Raw genomic sequence first — 15,000 nt, 5'->3', positions numbered from 1 at the left:
ATTCTAACATAATAAACTATAAGATATTCTAACATTAACCGTTAACCTTTGACCTTTAACCCCGGTTGTCTTCTAGATGCGGATGTAGACGTGAACGTGGAGAAGCTGATCGGCCTTCTGTTGAGAGGCGCCGGAGACCGACTGAACGAGAAGGTGAGAAACCACGACGACCTCATCTCCATGAACTCCTCTTCCACGATCATAGGAACTCTTTATGGAAGGTTCACGATCATAGGAACTCTTTATGGAAGGTTCACGATCATAGGGAACTCTTTATGGAAGGTTCACGATCATAGGGAACTCTTTATGGAAGGTCCACGTTCATAGGGAACTCTTTATGGAAGGTCCACGTTCATAGGAACTCTTTATGGAAGGTCCACGTTCATAGGAACTCTTTATGGAAGGTTCACGATCATAGGAACTCTTTATGGAAGGTTCACGAACATAGGAACTCTTTATGGAAGGTTCACGATCATAGGAACTCTTTATGGAAGGTCCACGTTCATAGGAACTCTTTATGGAAGGTCCACGTTCATAGGAACTCCTTATGGAAGGTCCACGTTCATAGGAACTCTTTATGGAAGGTTCACGATCATAGGAACTCTTTATGGAAGGTTCACGAACATAGGAACTCTTTATGGAAGGTTCACGATCATAGGAACTCTTTATGGAAGGTTCACGATCATAGGAACTCTTTATGGAAGGTCCACGTTCATAGGAACTCTTTATGGAAGGTCCACGTTCATAGGAACTCTTTATGGAAGGTCCACGTTCATAGGAACTCTTTATGGAAGGTGGAAGGTTCACGAACATAGGAACTCTTTATGGAAGGTTCACGATCATAGGAACTCTTTATGGAAGGTTCACGATCATAGGGAACTCTTTATGGAAGGTCCGCGATCATAGGGAACTCTTTATGGAAGGTCCGCGATCATAGGAACTCTTTATGGAAGGTTCACGTTCATAGGAACTCTATATGGAAGGTCCACGTTCATAGGAACTCTTTATGGAAGGTTCACGTTCATAGGAACTCTTTATGGAAGGTTCACGTTCATAGGAACTCTATATGGAAGGTTCACGATCATAGGAACTCTTTATGGAAGGTTCACGTTCATAGGAACTCTATATGGAAGGTTCACGATCATAGGAACTCTTTATGGAAGGTTCACGTTCATAGGGAACTCTTTATGGAAGGTTCACGATCATAGGAACTCTTTATGGAAGGTTTACGATCATAGGAACTCTTTATGGAAGGTTTACGATCATAGGGAACTCTTTATGGAAGGTTCACGTTCATAGGAAACTCTTTATGGAAGGTTCACGATCGTAGGGAACTCTTTATGGAAGGTTTACGATCGTAGGGAACTCTTTATGGACTGTCCACGTTCATAGGGAACTCTTTATGGAAGGTTCACGATCATAGGGAACTCTTTATGGAAGGTTTACGATCGTAGGGAACTCTTTATGGACTGTCCACGTTCATAGGGAACTCTTTATGGAAGGTTCACGTTCATAGGAACTCTTTATGGAAGGTTCACGTTCATAGGAACTCTTTATGGAAGGTTTACGTTCATAGGGAACTCTTTATGGACTGTCCACGTTCATAGGGAACTCTTTATGGAAGGTTCACGTTCATAGGAACTCTTTATGGAAGGTTTACGTTCATAGGGAACTCTTTATGGACTGTCCACGTTCATAGGGAACTCTTTATGGAAGGTTCACGTTCATAGGAACTCTTTATGGAAGGTTCACGTTCATAGGGAATTCTTTATGGAAGGTTCACGATCATAGGAACTCTTTATGGAAGGTCCACGTTCATAGGAACTCTTTATGGAAGGTTCACAATCATAGGAACTCTTTATGGAAGGTCCACGTTCATAGGGAACTCTTTATGGAAGGTCCACGTTCATAGGATCTCTTTATGGAAGGTTCACGTTCATAGGAACTCTTTATGGAAGGTTCACGTTCATAGGAACTCTTTATGGAAGGTTCACGTTCATAGGAACTCTTTATGGAAGGTCCACGTTCATAGGAACTCTTTATGGAAGGTTTACGATCATAGGAACTCTTTATGGAAGGTTCACGTTCATAGGAACTCTTTATGGAAGGTCCACGTTCATAGGAACTCTTTATGGAAGGTCCACGTTCATAGGGACTCTTTATGGAAGGTTCACGTTCATAGGGAACTCTTTATGGAAGGTTCACGTTCATAGGAACTCTTTATGGAAGGTCCACGTTCATAGGGAACTCTTTATGGAAGGTCCACGTTCATAGGGAACTCTTTATGGAAGGTCCACGTTCATAGGAACTCTTTATGGAAGGTTCACGAACATAGGAACTCTTTATGGAAGGTCCACGTTCATAGGAACTCTTTATGGAAGGTTCACGAACATAGGAACTCTTTATGGAAGGTTCACGTTCTTAGGGAACTCTTTATGGAAGGTTCACGAACATAGGAACTCTTTATGGAAGGTTCGCGATCATAGGGAACTCTTTATGGAAGGTTCACGTTCATAGGAACTCTATATGGAAGGTTCACGATCATAGGAACTCTTTATGGAAGGTTCACGTTCATAGGAACTCTTTATGGAAGGTCCGCGTTCATAGGAACTCTTTATGGAAGGTCCACGTTCATAGGAACTCTTTATGGACTGTCCACGTTCATAGGGAACTCTTTATGGAAGGTTCACGTTCATAGGAACTCTTTATGGAAGGTTTACGTTCATAGGGAACTCTTTATGGACTGTCCACGTTCATAGGGAACTCTTTATGGAAGGTTCACGATCATAGGAACTCTTTATGGAAGGTTCACGTTCATAGGGAATTCTTTATGGAAGGTTCACGATCATAGGAACTCTTTATGGAAGGTTTACGATCATAGGAACTCTTTATGGACTGTCCACGTTCATAGGGAACTCTTTATGGAAGGTTCACGTTCATAGGAACTCTTTATGGAAGGTTTACGTTCATAGGGAACTCTTTATGGACTGTCCACGTTCATAGGAACTCTTTATGGACTGTCCACGTTCATAGGAACTCTTTATGGAAGGTTCACGATCATAGGAACTCTTTATGGAAGGTTCACGTTCATAGGGAACTCTTTATGGAAGGTCCACGTTCATAGGGAACTCTTTATGGAAGGTTCACAATCATAGGAACTCTTTATGGAAGGTCCACGTTCATAGGGAACTCTTTATGGAAGGTCCACGTTCATAGGATCTCTTTATGGAAGGTTCACGTTCATAGGAACTCTTTATGGAAGGTCCACGTTCATAGGAACTCTTTATGGAAGGTTTACGATCATAGGAACTCTTTATGGAAGGTTCACGTTCATAGGAACTCTTTATGGAAGGTCCACGTTCATAGGAACTCTTTATGGAAGGTCCACGTTAATAGGGACTCTTTATGGAAGGTTCACGTTCATAGGGAACTCTTTATGGAAGGTCCACGTTCATAGGAACTCTTTATGGAAGGTCCACGTTCATAGGAACTCTTTATGGAAGGTCCACGTTCATAGGGAACTCTTTATGGAAGGTCCACGTTCATAGGAACTCTTTATGGAAGGTTCACGAACATAGGAACTCTTTATGGAAGGTTCACGTTCTTAGGGAACTCTTTATGGAAGGTTCACGAACATAGGAACTCTTTATGGAAGGTTCGCGATCATAGGGAACTCTTTATGGAAGGTTCACGTTCATAGGAACTCTATATGGAAGGTTCACGATCATAGGAACTCTTTATGGAAGGTTCACGTTCATAGGAACTCTTTATGGAAGGTCCGCGTTCATAGGAACTCTTTATGGAAGGTCCACGTTCATAGGAACTCTTTATGGAAGGTTCACGATCATAGGGAACTCTTTATGGAAGGTTCACGATCATAGGAACTCTTTATGGACTGTCCACGTTCATAGGGAACTCTTTATGGAAGGTTTACGATCATAGGAACTCTTTATGGACTGTCCACGTTCATAGGGAACACTTTATGGAAGGTTCACGTTCATAGGAACTCTTTATGGAAGGTTTACGATCATAGGAACTCTTTATGGACTGTCCACGTTCATAGGGAACTCTTTATGGAAGGTTCACGTTCATAGGAACTCTTTATGGAAGGTTTACGTTCATAGGGAACTCTTTATGGACTGTCCACGTTCATAGGGAACTCTTTATGGAAGGTTCACGATCATAGGAACTCTTTATGGAAGGTTCACGTTCATAGGGAATTCTTTATGGAAGGTTCACGATCATAGGAACTCTTTATGGAAGGTTTACGATCATAGGAACTCTTTATGGAAGGTTCACGTTCATAGGGAATTCTTTATGGAAGGTTCACGATCATAGGAACTCTTTATGGACTGTCCACGTTCATAGGGAACTCTTTATGGAAGGTTCACGATCATGGGAACTCTTTATGGAAGGTTCACGATCATAGGAACTCTTTATGGAAGGTTCACGTTCATAGGGAACTCTTTATGGAAGGTCCACGTTCATAGGGAACTCTTTATGGAAGGTTCACAATCATAGGAACTCTTTATGGAAGGTCCACGTTCATAGGGAACTCTTTATGGAAGGTCCACGTTCATAGGATCTCTTTATGGAAGGTTCACGTTCATAGGAACTCTTTATGGAAGGTTCACGTTCATAGGAACTCTTTATGGAAGGTCCACGTTCATAGGGAACTCTTTATGGAAGGTTCACAATCATAGGAACTCTTTATGGCAGGTCCACGTTCATAGGGACTCTTTATGGAAGGTTCACGTTCATAGGGAACTCTTTATGGAAGGTTCACGATCATAGGAACTCTTTATGGAAGGTTCACGTTCATAGGGAACTCTTTATGGAAGGTTCACGTTCATAGGAACTCTTTATGGAAGGTTCACGATCATAGGAACTCTTTATGGAAGGTTCACGTTCATAGGAACTCTTTATGGAAGGTCCACGTTCATAGGAACACTTTATGGAAGGTCCACGTTCATAGGGAACTCTTTATGGAAGGTCCACGTTCATAGGAACTCTTTATGGAAGGTCCACGTTCATAGGGAACTCTTTATGGAAGGTCCACGTTCATAGGAACTCTTTATAGAAGGTCCACGTTCATAGGGAACTCTTTATGGAAGGTTCACGTTCTTAGGAACTCTTTATGGAAGGTCCACGTTCATAGGGAACTCTTTATGGAAGGTCCACGTTCATAGGAACTCTTTATGGAAGGTTCACGTTCATAGGAACTCTTTATGGAAGGTCCACGTTCATAGGAACTCTTTATGGAAGGTTCACATTCATAGGAACTCTTTATGGAAGGTCCACGTTCATAGGGAACTCTTTATGGAAGGTCCACGTTCATAGGAACTCTTTATGGAAGGTCCACGTTCATAGGAACTCTTTATGGAAGGTTCACGATCATAGGAACTCTTTATGGAAGGTCCACGTTCATAGGGAACTCTTTATGGAAGGTTCACGTTCATAGGATCTCTTTATGGAAGGTTCACGTTCTTAGGGAACTCTTTATGGAAGGTCCACATTCATAGGAACTCTTTATGGAAGGTCCACGTTCATAGGAACTCTTTATGGAAGGTTTACGATCATAGGAACTCTTTATGGAAGGTCCACGTTCATAGGAACTCTTTATAGAAGGTCCACGTTCATAGGGAACTCTTTATGGAAGGTTTACGATCATAGGAACTCTTTATGGAAGGTCCACGTTCATAGGAACTCTTTATGGAAGGTTCACGAACATAGGAACTCTTTATGGAAGGTCCACGTTCATAGGAACTCTTTATGGAAGGTTCACGAACATAGGAACTCTTTATGGAAGGTTCACGTTCTTAGGGAACTCTTTATGGAAGGTTCACGAACATAGGAACTCTTTATGGAAGGTTCGCGATCATAGGGAACTCTTTATGGAAGGTTCACGTTCATAGGAACTCTATATGGAAGGTTCACGATCATAGGAACTCTTTATGGAAGGTTCACGTTCATAGGAACTCTTTATGGAAGGTCCGCGTTCATAGGAACTCTTTATGGAAGGTCCACGTTCATAGGAACTCTTTATGGACTGTCCACGTTCATAGGGAACTCTTTATGGAAGGTTCACGTTCATAGGAACTCTTTATGGAAGGTTTACGTTCATAGGGAACTCTTTATGGACTGTCCACGTTCATAGGGAACTCTTTATGGAAGGTTCACGATCATAGGAACTCTTTATGGAAGGTTCACGTTCATAGGGAATTCTTTATGGAAGGTTCACGATCATAGGAACTCTTTATGGAAGGTTTACGATCATAGGAACTCTTTATGGACTGTCCACGTTCATAGGGAACTCTTTATGGAAGGTTCACGTTCATAGGAACTCTTTATGGAAGGTTTACGTTCATAGGGAACTCTTTATGGACTGTCCACGTTCATAGGAACTCTTTATGGACTGTCCACGTTCATAGGAACTCTTTATGGAAGGTTCACGATCATAGGAACTCTTTATGGAAGGTTCACGTTCATAGGGAACTCTTTATGGAAGGTCCACGTTCATAGGGAACTCTTTATGGAAGGTTCACAATCATAGGAACTCTTTATGGAAGGTCCACGTTCATAGGGAACTCTTTATGGAAGGTCCACGTTCATAGGATCTCTTTATGGAAGGTTCACGTTCATAGGAACTCTTTATGGAAGGTCCACGTTCATAGGAACTCTTTATGGAAGGTTTACGATCATAGGAACTCTTTATGGAAGGTTCACGTTCATAGGAACTCTTTATGGAAGGTCCACGTTCATAGGAACTCTTTATGGAAGGTCCACGTTCATAGGGACTCTTTATGGAAGGTTCACGTTCATAGGGAACTCTTTATGGAAGGTCCACGTTCATAGGAACTCTTTATGGAAGGTCCACGTTCATAGGAACTCTTTATGGAAGGTCCACGTTCATAGGGAACTCTTTATGGAAGGTCCACGTTCATAGGAACTCTTTATGGAAGGTTCACGAACATAGGAACTCTTTATGGAAGGTTCACGTTCTTAGGGAACTCTTTATGGAAGGTTCACGAACATAGGAACTCTTTATGGAAGGTTCGCGATCATAGGGAACTCTTTATGGAAGGTTCACGTTCATAGGAACTCTATATGGAAGGTTCACGATCATAGGAACTCTTTATGGAAGGTTCACGTTCATAGGAACTCTTTATGGAAGGTCCGCGTTCATAGGAACTCTTTATGGAAGGTCCACGTTCATAGGAACTCTTTATGGAAGGTTCACGATCATAGGGAACTCTTTATGGAAGGTTCACGATCATAGGAACTCTTTATGGACTGTCCACGTTCATAGGGAACTCTTTATGGAAGGTTTACGATCATAGGAACTCTTTATGGACTGTCCACGTTCATAGGGAACTCTTTATGGAAGGTTCACGTTCATAGGAACTCTTTATGGAAGGTTTACGATCATAGGAACTCTTTATGGACTGTCCACGTTCATAGGGAACTCTTTATGGAAGGTTCACGTTCATAGGAACTCTTTATGGAAGGTTTACGTTCATAGGGAACTCTTTATGGACTGTCCACGTTCATAGGGAACTCTTTATGGAAGGTTCACGATCATAGGAACTCTTTATGGAAGGTTCACGTTCATAGGGAATTCTTTATGGAAGGTTCACGATCATAGGAACTCTTTATGGAAGGTTTACGATCATAGGAACTCTTTATGGACTGTCCACGTTCATAGGGAACTCTTTATGGAAGGTTCACGTTCATAGGAACTCTTTATGGAAGGTTTACGTTCATAGGGAACTCTTTATGGACTGTCCACGTTCATAGGGAACTCTTTATGGAAGGTTCACGATCATGGGAACTCTTTATGGAAGGTTCACGATCATAGGAACTCTTTATGGAAGGTTCACGTTCATAGGGAACTCTTTATGGAAGGTCCACGTTCATAGGGAACTCTTTATGGAAGGTTCACAATCATAGGGAACTCTTTATGGATGGTTCACGTTCATAGGAACTCTTTATGGAAGGTTCACGATCATAGGAACTCTTTATGGAAGGTTCACGTTCATAGGAACTCTTTATGGAAGGTCCACGTTCATAGGAACACTTTATGGAAGGTCCACGTTCATAGGGAACTCTTTATGGAAGGTCCACGTTCATAGGGAACTCTTTATGGAAGGTCCACGTTCATAGGAACTCTTTATAGAAGGTCCACGTTCATAGGGAACTCTTTATGGAAGGTTCACGTTCTTAGGAACTCTTTATGGAAGGTCCACGTTCATAGGGAACTCTTTATGGAAGGTCCACGTTCATAGGAACTCTTTATGGAAGGTTCACGTTCATAGGAACTCTTTATGGAAGGTCCACGTTCATAGGAACTCTTTATGGAAGGTTCACATTCATAGGAACTCTTTATGGAAGGTCCACGTTCATAGGGAACTCTTTATGGAAGGTCCACGTTCATAGGAACTCTTTATGGAAGGTCCACGTTCATAGGAACTCTTTATGGAAGGTTCACGATCATAGGAACTCTTTATGGAAGGTCCACGTTCATAGGGAACTCTTTATGGAAGGTTCACGTTCATAGGATCTCTTTATGGAAGGTTCACGTTCTTAGGGAACTCTTTATGGAAGGTCCACATTCATAGGAACTCTTTATGGAAGGTCCACGTTCATAGGAACTCTTTATGGAAGGTTTACGATCATAGGAACTCTTTATGGAAGGTCCACGTTCATAGGAACTCTTTATAGAAGGTCCACGTTCATAGGGAACTCTTTATGGAAGGTTTACGATCATAGGAACTCTTTATGGAAGGTCCACGTTCATAGGAACTCTTTATGGAAGGTTTACGATCATAGGAACTCTTTATGGAAGGTCCACGTTCATAGGAACTCTTTATGGAAGGTCCACGTTCATAGGGAACTCTTTATGGAAGGTCCACGTTCATAGGAACTCTTTATAGAAGGTCCACGTTCATAGGGAACTCTTTATGGAAGGTTCACGTTCTTAGGAACTCTTTATGGAAGGTCCACGTTCATAGGGAACTCTTTATGGAAGGTCCACGTTCATAGGAACTCTTTATGGAAGGTTCACGTTCATAGGAACTCTTTATGGAAGGTCCACGTTCATAGGAACTCTTTATGGAAGGTTCACATTCATAGGAACTCTTTATGGAAGGTCCACGTTCATAGGGAACTCTTTATGGAAGGTCCACGTTCATAGGAACTCTTTATGGAAGGTCCACGTTCATAGGAACTCTTTATGGAAGGTTCACGATCATAGGAACTCTTTATGGAAGGTCCACGTTCATAGGGAACTCTTTATGGAAGGTTCACGTTCATAGGATCTCTTTATGGAAGGTTCACGTTCTTAGGGAACTCTTTATGGAAGGTCCACATTCATAGGAACTCTTTATGGAAGGTCCACGTTCATAGGAACTCTTTATGGAAGGTTTACGATCATAGGAACTCTTTATGGAAGGTCCACGTTCATAGGAACTCTTTATAGAAGGTCCACGTTCATAGGGAACTCTTTATGGAAGGTTTACGATCATAGGAACTCTTTATGGAAGGTCCACGTTCATAGGAACTCTTTATGGAAGGTCCGCGTTCATAGGAACTCTTTATGGAAGGTTTACGATCATAGGGACTCTTTATGGAAGGTCCACGTTCATAGGGAACTCTTTATGGAAGGTTCACGTTCATAGGAACTCTTTATGGAAGGTCCGCGTTCATAGGAACTCTTTATGGAAGGTTCACGTTCATAGGGACTCTTTATGGAAGGTCCACGTTCATAGGGAACTCTTTATGGAAGGTTCACGTTCATAGGAACTCTTTATGGAAGGTTCACGTTCATAGGAACTCTTTATGGAAGGTCCACGTTCATAGGAACTCTTTATGGAAGGTTCACAATCATAGGGAACTCTTTATGGATGGTTCACGTTCATAGGAACTCTTTATGGAAGGTTCACGATCATAGGAACTCTTTATGGAAGGTTCACGTTCATAGGAACTCTTTATGGAAGGTCCACGTTCATAGGAACTCTTTATGGAAGGTCCACGTTCATAGGAACTCTTTATGGAAGGTCCACGTTCTTAGGAACTCTTTATGGAAGGTTCACGATCATAGGAACTCTTTATGGAAGGTTTACGATCATAGGAACTCTTTATGGAAGGTCCACGTTCATAGGAACTCTTTATGGAAGGTTCACGTTCATAGGGAACTCTTTATGGAAGGTCCACGTTCATAGGAACTCTTTATGGAAGGTTCACGTTCATAGGAACTCTTTATGGAAGGTTCACGTTCATAGGAACTCTTTATGGAAGGTCCACGTTCTATAGTTTATTATATTAGAATATATTGTTATATAATAGTTGATTATGTTAGAATATATTATAGTTTATTATATTAGAATATATTATGTTATATTATAGTTTATCAAATTAGAATATATTATGTTATATTATAGTTTATTATGTTAGAATATATTATGTTATATTATAGTTTATCAAATTAGAATATATTATGTTATGCGTCTTAAGTCACAACTCCATCGTCCGCGGAGGTAACACAACTGTGACGGAGCAGATAAAAGTATTGCAATATTCATATTTCCCAGAAAACAAATGCTATATTACTTATTTTGTTCCCCATAGTACACACACACACACACACACACACACACACACACACACACACACACACACACACAATAATGGATTAAACGATTCTGACAACAAGACTCCAGACTGCTCGACTCTATTATAATTATTCCATAACATTATATTTCAGTAGTCGTTAAATTAAGATAATCGTGTTCCAGGAGCTGAAGGACGCCGCCATCTCCTCGGAGCTGTTCTGGAACTACGCTTTCTTCAAGCTGCTGATGACGACGCTCCTCACCAGGATGGGCCTCCGGAGCCGGCACCCCGACTCCCCGGGGCCCAAGGCCTCGCCCAAAACCCAGATCGCCGTCACCTGTGAGGTGAGGAGCGACTCCGGAGTTATTAAACTAATATGAAAAACAGAATCTCACATCGAACAACGTCTTTCCCGTCGCTCCGCAGGTCACCAGCCGCCTGTCGGCCGTGAACTCGCTGCCCAGGAACCGGCTGCTGGACCACGGGGCTCGATACCTGCAGCATTACTACTCGCCGTGGGCGCTGCGGCAGGGCGGATACGTACGTGGAGCACGCCGCCCGCGTCCTCTCGGTCAGGTTTACGTCTTTTATTCTTTTAATAATCACGTCTGCTCTCTCACAGGACGAAGCCTTTTACAGCGACGACGAGGACGACGACCAGTGAGCAGAAAGAAGTCCGAGTTCCCCTCGAAGACTTCGGACACTTTTTAGTGCACGTGTGCACGTGTGCCCGACGAGGACCCGACGAGCAGTAACGTACATTTAAATGAGTTTCTTTTCCACACATGATTGCACTGCTCCGGTTTCTTTTGCGCCCGAGCCAACTTTCGTCTGTGATTTTATAAAAAATAAAATGTATTATTATTGTTCATATTTCAGGGAAATATAGGGTAGCTGTAGTCATTTTAAAATCGGTACTATTTGTGCTGGAGTTTGGTGAACATAATATATATATATATATAATTTTTTTTTTTTTTTTGTTTATTTTTTAAATTGTTGTGTGTGTGTGTGTGTGTGTGTGTGTGAGAGAAAATGTTGCTACACGTAAATGCATTAATGACTGTAATAAATTGTATTCATTGTAATAAAATAAAGTGTTTCTTTTTTTTTTTTTTTACAGATTTTGTCCTGTTTGCTTTAAATATTCACTGTTTATCAGTGCAGCAGAAATAAATATACATTGTGAATATAAACCAGTCATTTGATGGTGAATAACAATAAATTAAGGACATTTTTAATTAATTAATTTGGCACATTTAAGTACACGGCTGCAAAAGTAAATATTGGCCATGTATTGCTTTGTTAAAATCACCTTCCGGTTTGTATTCATTATGATGGTCACATCCCATAATTTCTGGAGAATAAAGACAATGCGTTTAAGGGAGAACAGCACCGCCTTGTGGTCAAATGAAGACCTACCTTGTTTATTTTCTTTCGACTATTTATTTTTCTAATTACTTTCTCAATGTTTTACCCAGCTTATTTTATTATTTATTTAGAATAATTCGGCATCTGAATTAAAGCCATAACAGCATTTTTAAATTAAATCTCATTTTATAGGTTTGGTCTCCTGAGTCATTTATTCGGTTATTTATAAATAAAAGTTAAAGCTTAATTGTTGAACTCGATGCTATTGAATTAATTTAATTAATTAAAGAACACAGTCCCATTAATTCACTGACTTATTTAAATCGGGACGTAAAAGTTTATTCCGCTTCAGACATTAAAATCATCGTTTGTCGCGCGCTCCTCCGCCGCGTGCCTCTCAATGAAATGAGATCCAACCGGTTCCCTCACGCGCACCGCGGACCGCCTCAACCTGCTTCACCGGACACGAGCGCCGGAGAGGTCGGTGTCACCGGTGACGTCTCTCTCACTTCTTCATTGACCCACCGGCTCCTTTGATGTCATGTTTAACGTCGCGCACCAGGCTCGGAAATATGTCCCCGTGCGCTCCTCGGTCACGGACGACTCTCCGTTAACCGTGCGGGTTCTGGGTGTCAACAGATCCCCGGGCGCAACGAGCGAGGCACCGGAGGCCACTTGGCCGCCGCCCGGTGCCAAGCTGCGGAGCTCCAAGACCAGCAGGCGGGCGGCGATCATGAAAGCGGTGCGCACGCGCTTGTCTCCCCCACCGGGCGCTTCGGAGGCGGCGAGGAGCGAGAGAGGCCGCGGGGACGACACGAAAACACCGGAGAGTTCACCGAGAAGCGGGGCGGACGGTCACAGCGGGGGGCCACCGAGAACCAGGAAAAGGGGGTTCAGAGCCCCCGACGTGAGGACCATCTTCTCCCCCGGAGAGAAGGACCCCAGGGTGAGACAGGAGTCCGGGGAGGGACACACCTTCGTGGCCGGAGGCGAGGACACCTGGTGTGACGTGTGCTGCAAGTACGTCTTCCAGCGAGGCGTCACCTGTGCAGGTGAGTCCGGAGCGGATGGGAGTCGGAGGGAAGGCTCGTTTGGGGGGTGGAGGTTCCACTTAAAAGACAAGGTGGCTTTAAATGGGACAATCTGTAGGTCAAAACAGCTGCCAGTGTAATATTGGTCATTTCTACAATAACTACCACGGAGGTCATGTCCTGGGTAATATTTATTTTTTGAGGGGGTTTATATTGACATAAGGATACATAATACCTGTTAATGTTTGTATGGGGAAAACAATATTATTCTCCAGAATTAAAAAAACAGGTTCATGGCAGAAAAATGTGATTTTCTAGCGTAAATAACGCTTTGGTCACCTTAAGTTAGAAATATCTCATTTAGTGCTGAGACAATATTATTATACAGTATTTTAAAATCCCACTTTGGTCTTCAGACTAAATAGATTTCTGTTTTACCAAAAAAAGGCAGCTGTTTATGTCATTTATTAAGAAAAACAACAACAATATGCTAGTTTTAGTTTCCAGGGTAAATAAATAAAACTATAAAATAACCAAAGGTTTCTAAGTCGGAAGTAATTAGTTAGTTTAATCTCTTTTAAGCGCATGGCAGTTAAAGCCATTAGATGAGTGACAGATACCTGAACATGTCTGAGGACCCACGTGGGCCCTGAAACGCAGCGCAGCGCCTGGAATGCAGTCGGCAATGCAGACGGACCGGTTCTCTTTCCTCTTGCGTCGGGGCATTTGTTGTTGTTGTTGTTGTTGTTGTTGTTGTTGTTGTTGAGAGACTCAAACAGGTCTCATCATTCAAACCGAGAACAAAGAGCTCTTGTTTTTTCTGTAATGTTGTTTTTGACACTTGGTAGATTTCTATTGACACAAAGAGGAGAGGACACATAGTATCACACTATTTATCAAATGCAGCTATACAGTACATACAACAATAAAATGACTACAAAGAGACGCAAAACAACTACAAAGAGACACTAAACAACTACAAACAACTACAAAGAGACACTAAACAACTACAACGACACAAAATGAATTCCAAGAAACACAAAATGACCACAAATCAACTGTAAAAATGGGGAAAACCACCACAAAGAGACACTAAACACAAAAAGAGACACAAAATGACCACAAAACGACTACAAAATCTAACTACAAACTTTAAGAGACTCAAAAGAACTATTAGAAGAGACTAAAAGACTCAAAACAACTATTAAAAGAGACTCAATACAACTAATAAAAGAGATTAAAAGAGACTCAAAACAAGAGAGTCCCCCTCCTATATGGGGTGCTGGGTCCTCTTTCTTGGCCCCGTTGCCTCATTATGGCAACAAGTCAGTTATTTAATACAACACGCTGAAACAAAGCGGACACACAACTTCTTCTTCCTGCTTTGTCCTTTTTAACCTCGTTTTGTTGACAGACAATATTCCTGCACAACGAGCTCTGTGTTTCCCGTCAGCGCTGATGCACTTTATGTGTGTGTTGAGTGTGTGGGCTCGTTTAAAATGCACTCGACGGCCTCCCGGGAAGCCTGTTAGAGGCCCATTACTCCAACTGCACGTCCACAAGAAATAATACTTCAGAGGAGAAACCCAACTAAACTCTGGTCACTGGTTCACTTATTAACACAGGAAACAGTCACTTATAAGTCAGCCGAGCAACAGGTTCACCAAACAACTACCAAGAGACACCAAACAACTACCAAGAGACACCAAACAACTAAGAGACACCAAACAACTACCAAGAGACACCAAACAACTACAAAGAGACGCCAAACAAGTACCAAGAGACACCAAACAACTACAAAGAGACACCAAACAACTACAAAGAGACGCCAAACAAGTACCAAGAGACACCAAACAAGTACCAAGAGACATCAAACAACGACCAAGAGACACCAAACAACTACCAAGAGACACCAAACAACTAAGAGACACCAAACAACTACCAAGAGACACCAAACAACTACAAAGAGACGCCAAACAAGTACCAAGAG

The 15,000-nt window shown here is 42.0% G+C and overlaps 2 protein-coding genes across 2 annotated transcripts in view; both read left to right on the top strand.

Annotated features, from left to right (window-relative positions):
* LOC117726169 (apoptosis facilitator Bcl-2-like protein 14) overlaps positions 1-12,120 on the top strand; it is a 14,643-nt gene extending 2,523 nt beyond the window's left edge. The window contains exons 4-7 of the mRNA XM_034526283.1: positions 77-153; positions 10,794-10,955; positions 11,038-11,151; positions 11,234-12,120. Coding sequence (XP_034382174.1) covers positions 77-153; positions 10,794-10,955; positions 11,038-11,151; positions 11,234-11,275 — 395 coding nt within the window. The 3' untranslated portion in view covers positions 11,276-12,120. The remainder of the gene's footprint in view (positions 1-76; positions 154-10,793; positions 10,956-11,037; positions 11,152-11,233) is intronic.
* Positions 12,121-12,465: 345 nt separating this feature from the next.
* LOC117726528 (ras association domain-containing protein 5-like) overlaps positions 12,466-15,000 on the top strand; it is an 11,248-nt gene continuing 8,713 nt past the window's right edge. Inside the window, exon 1 of the mRNA XM_034526849.1 lies at positions 12,466-13,031. Within this exon, the coding sequence (XP_034382740.1) occupies positions 12,521-13,031 (511 nt within the window). The 5' untranslated portion in view covers positions 12,466-12,520. The remainder of the gene's footprint in view (positions 13,032-15,000) is intronic.

The sequence above is a fragment of the Cyclopterus lumpus genome, chromosome 23 (assembly GCF_009769545.1).
Source record: "Cyclopterus lumpus isolate fCycLum1 chromosome 23, fCycLum1.pri, whole genome shotgun sequence".
Taxonomy (NCBI): Eukaryota; Metazoa; Chordata; class Actinopteri; order Perciformes; family Cyclopteridae; genus Cyclopterus; species Cyclopterus lumpus.
This window is presented reverse-complemented; position numbering and strand designations above follow the sequence as displayed.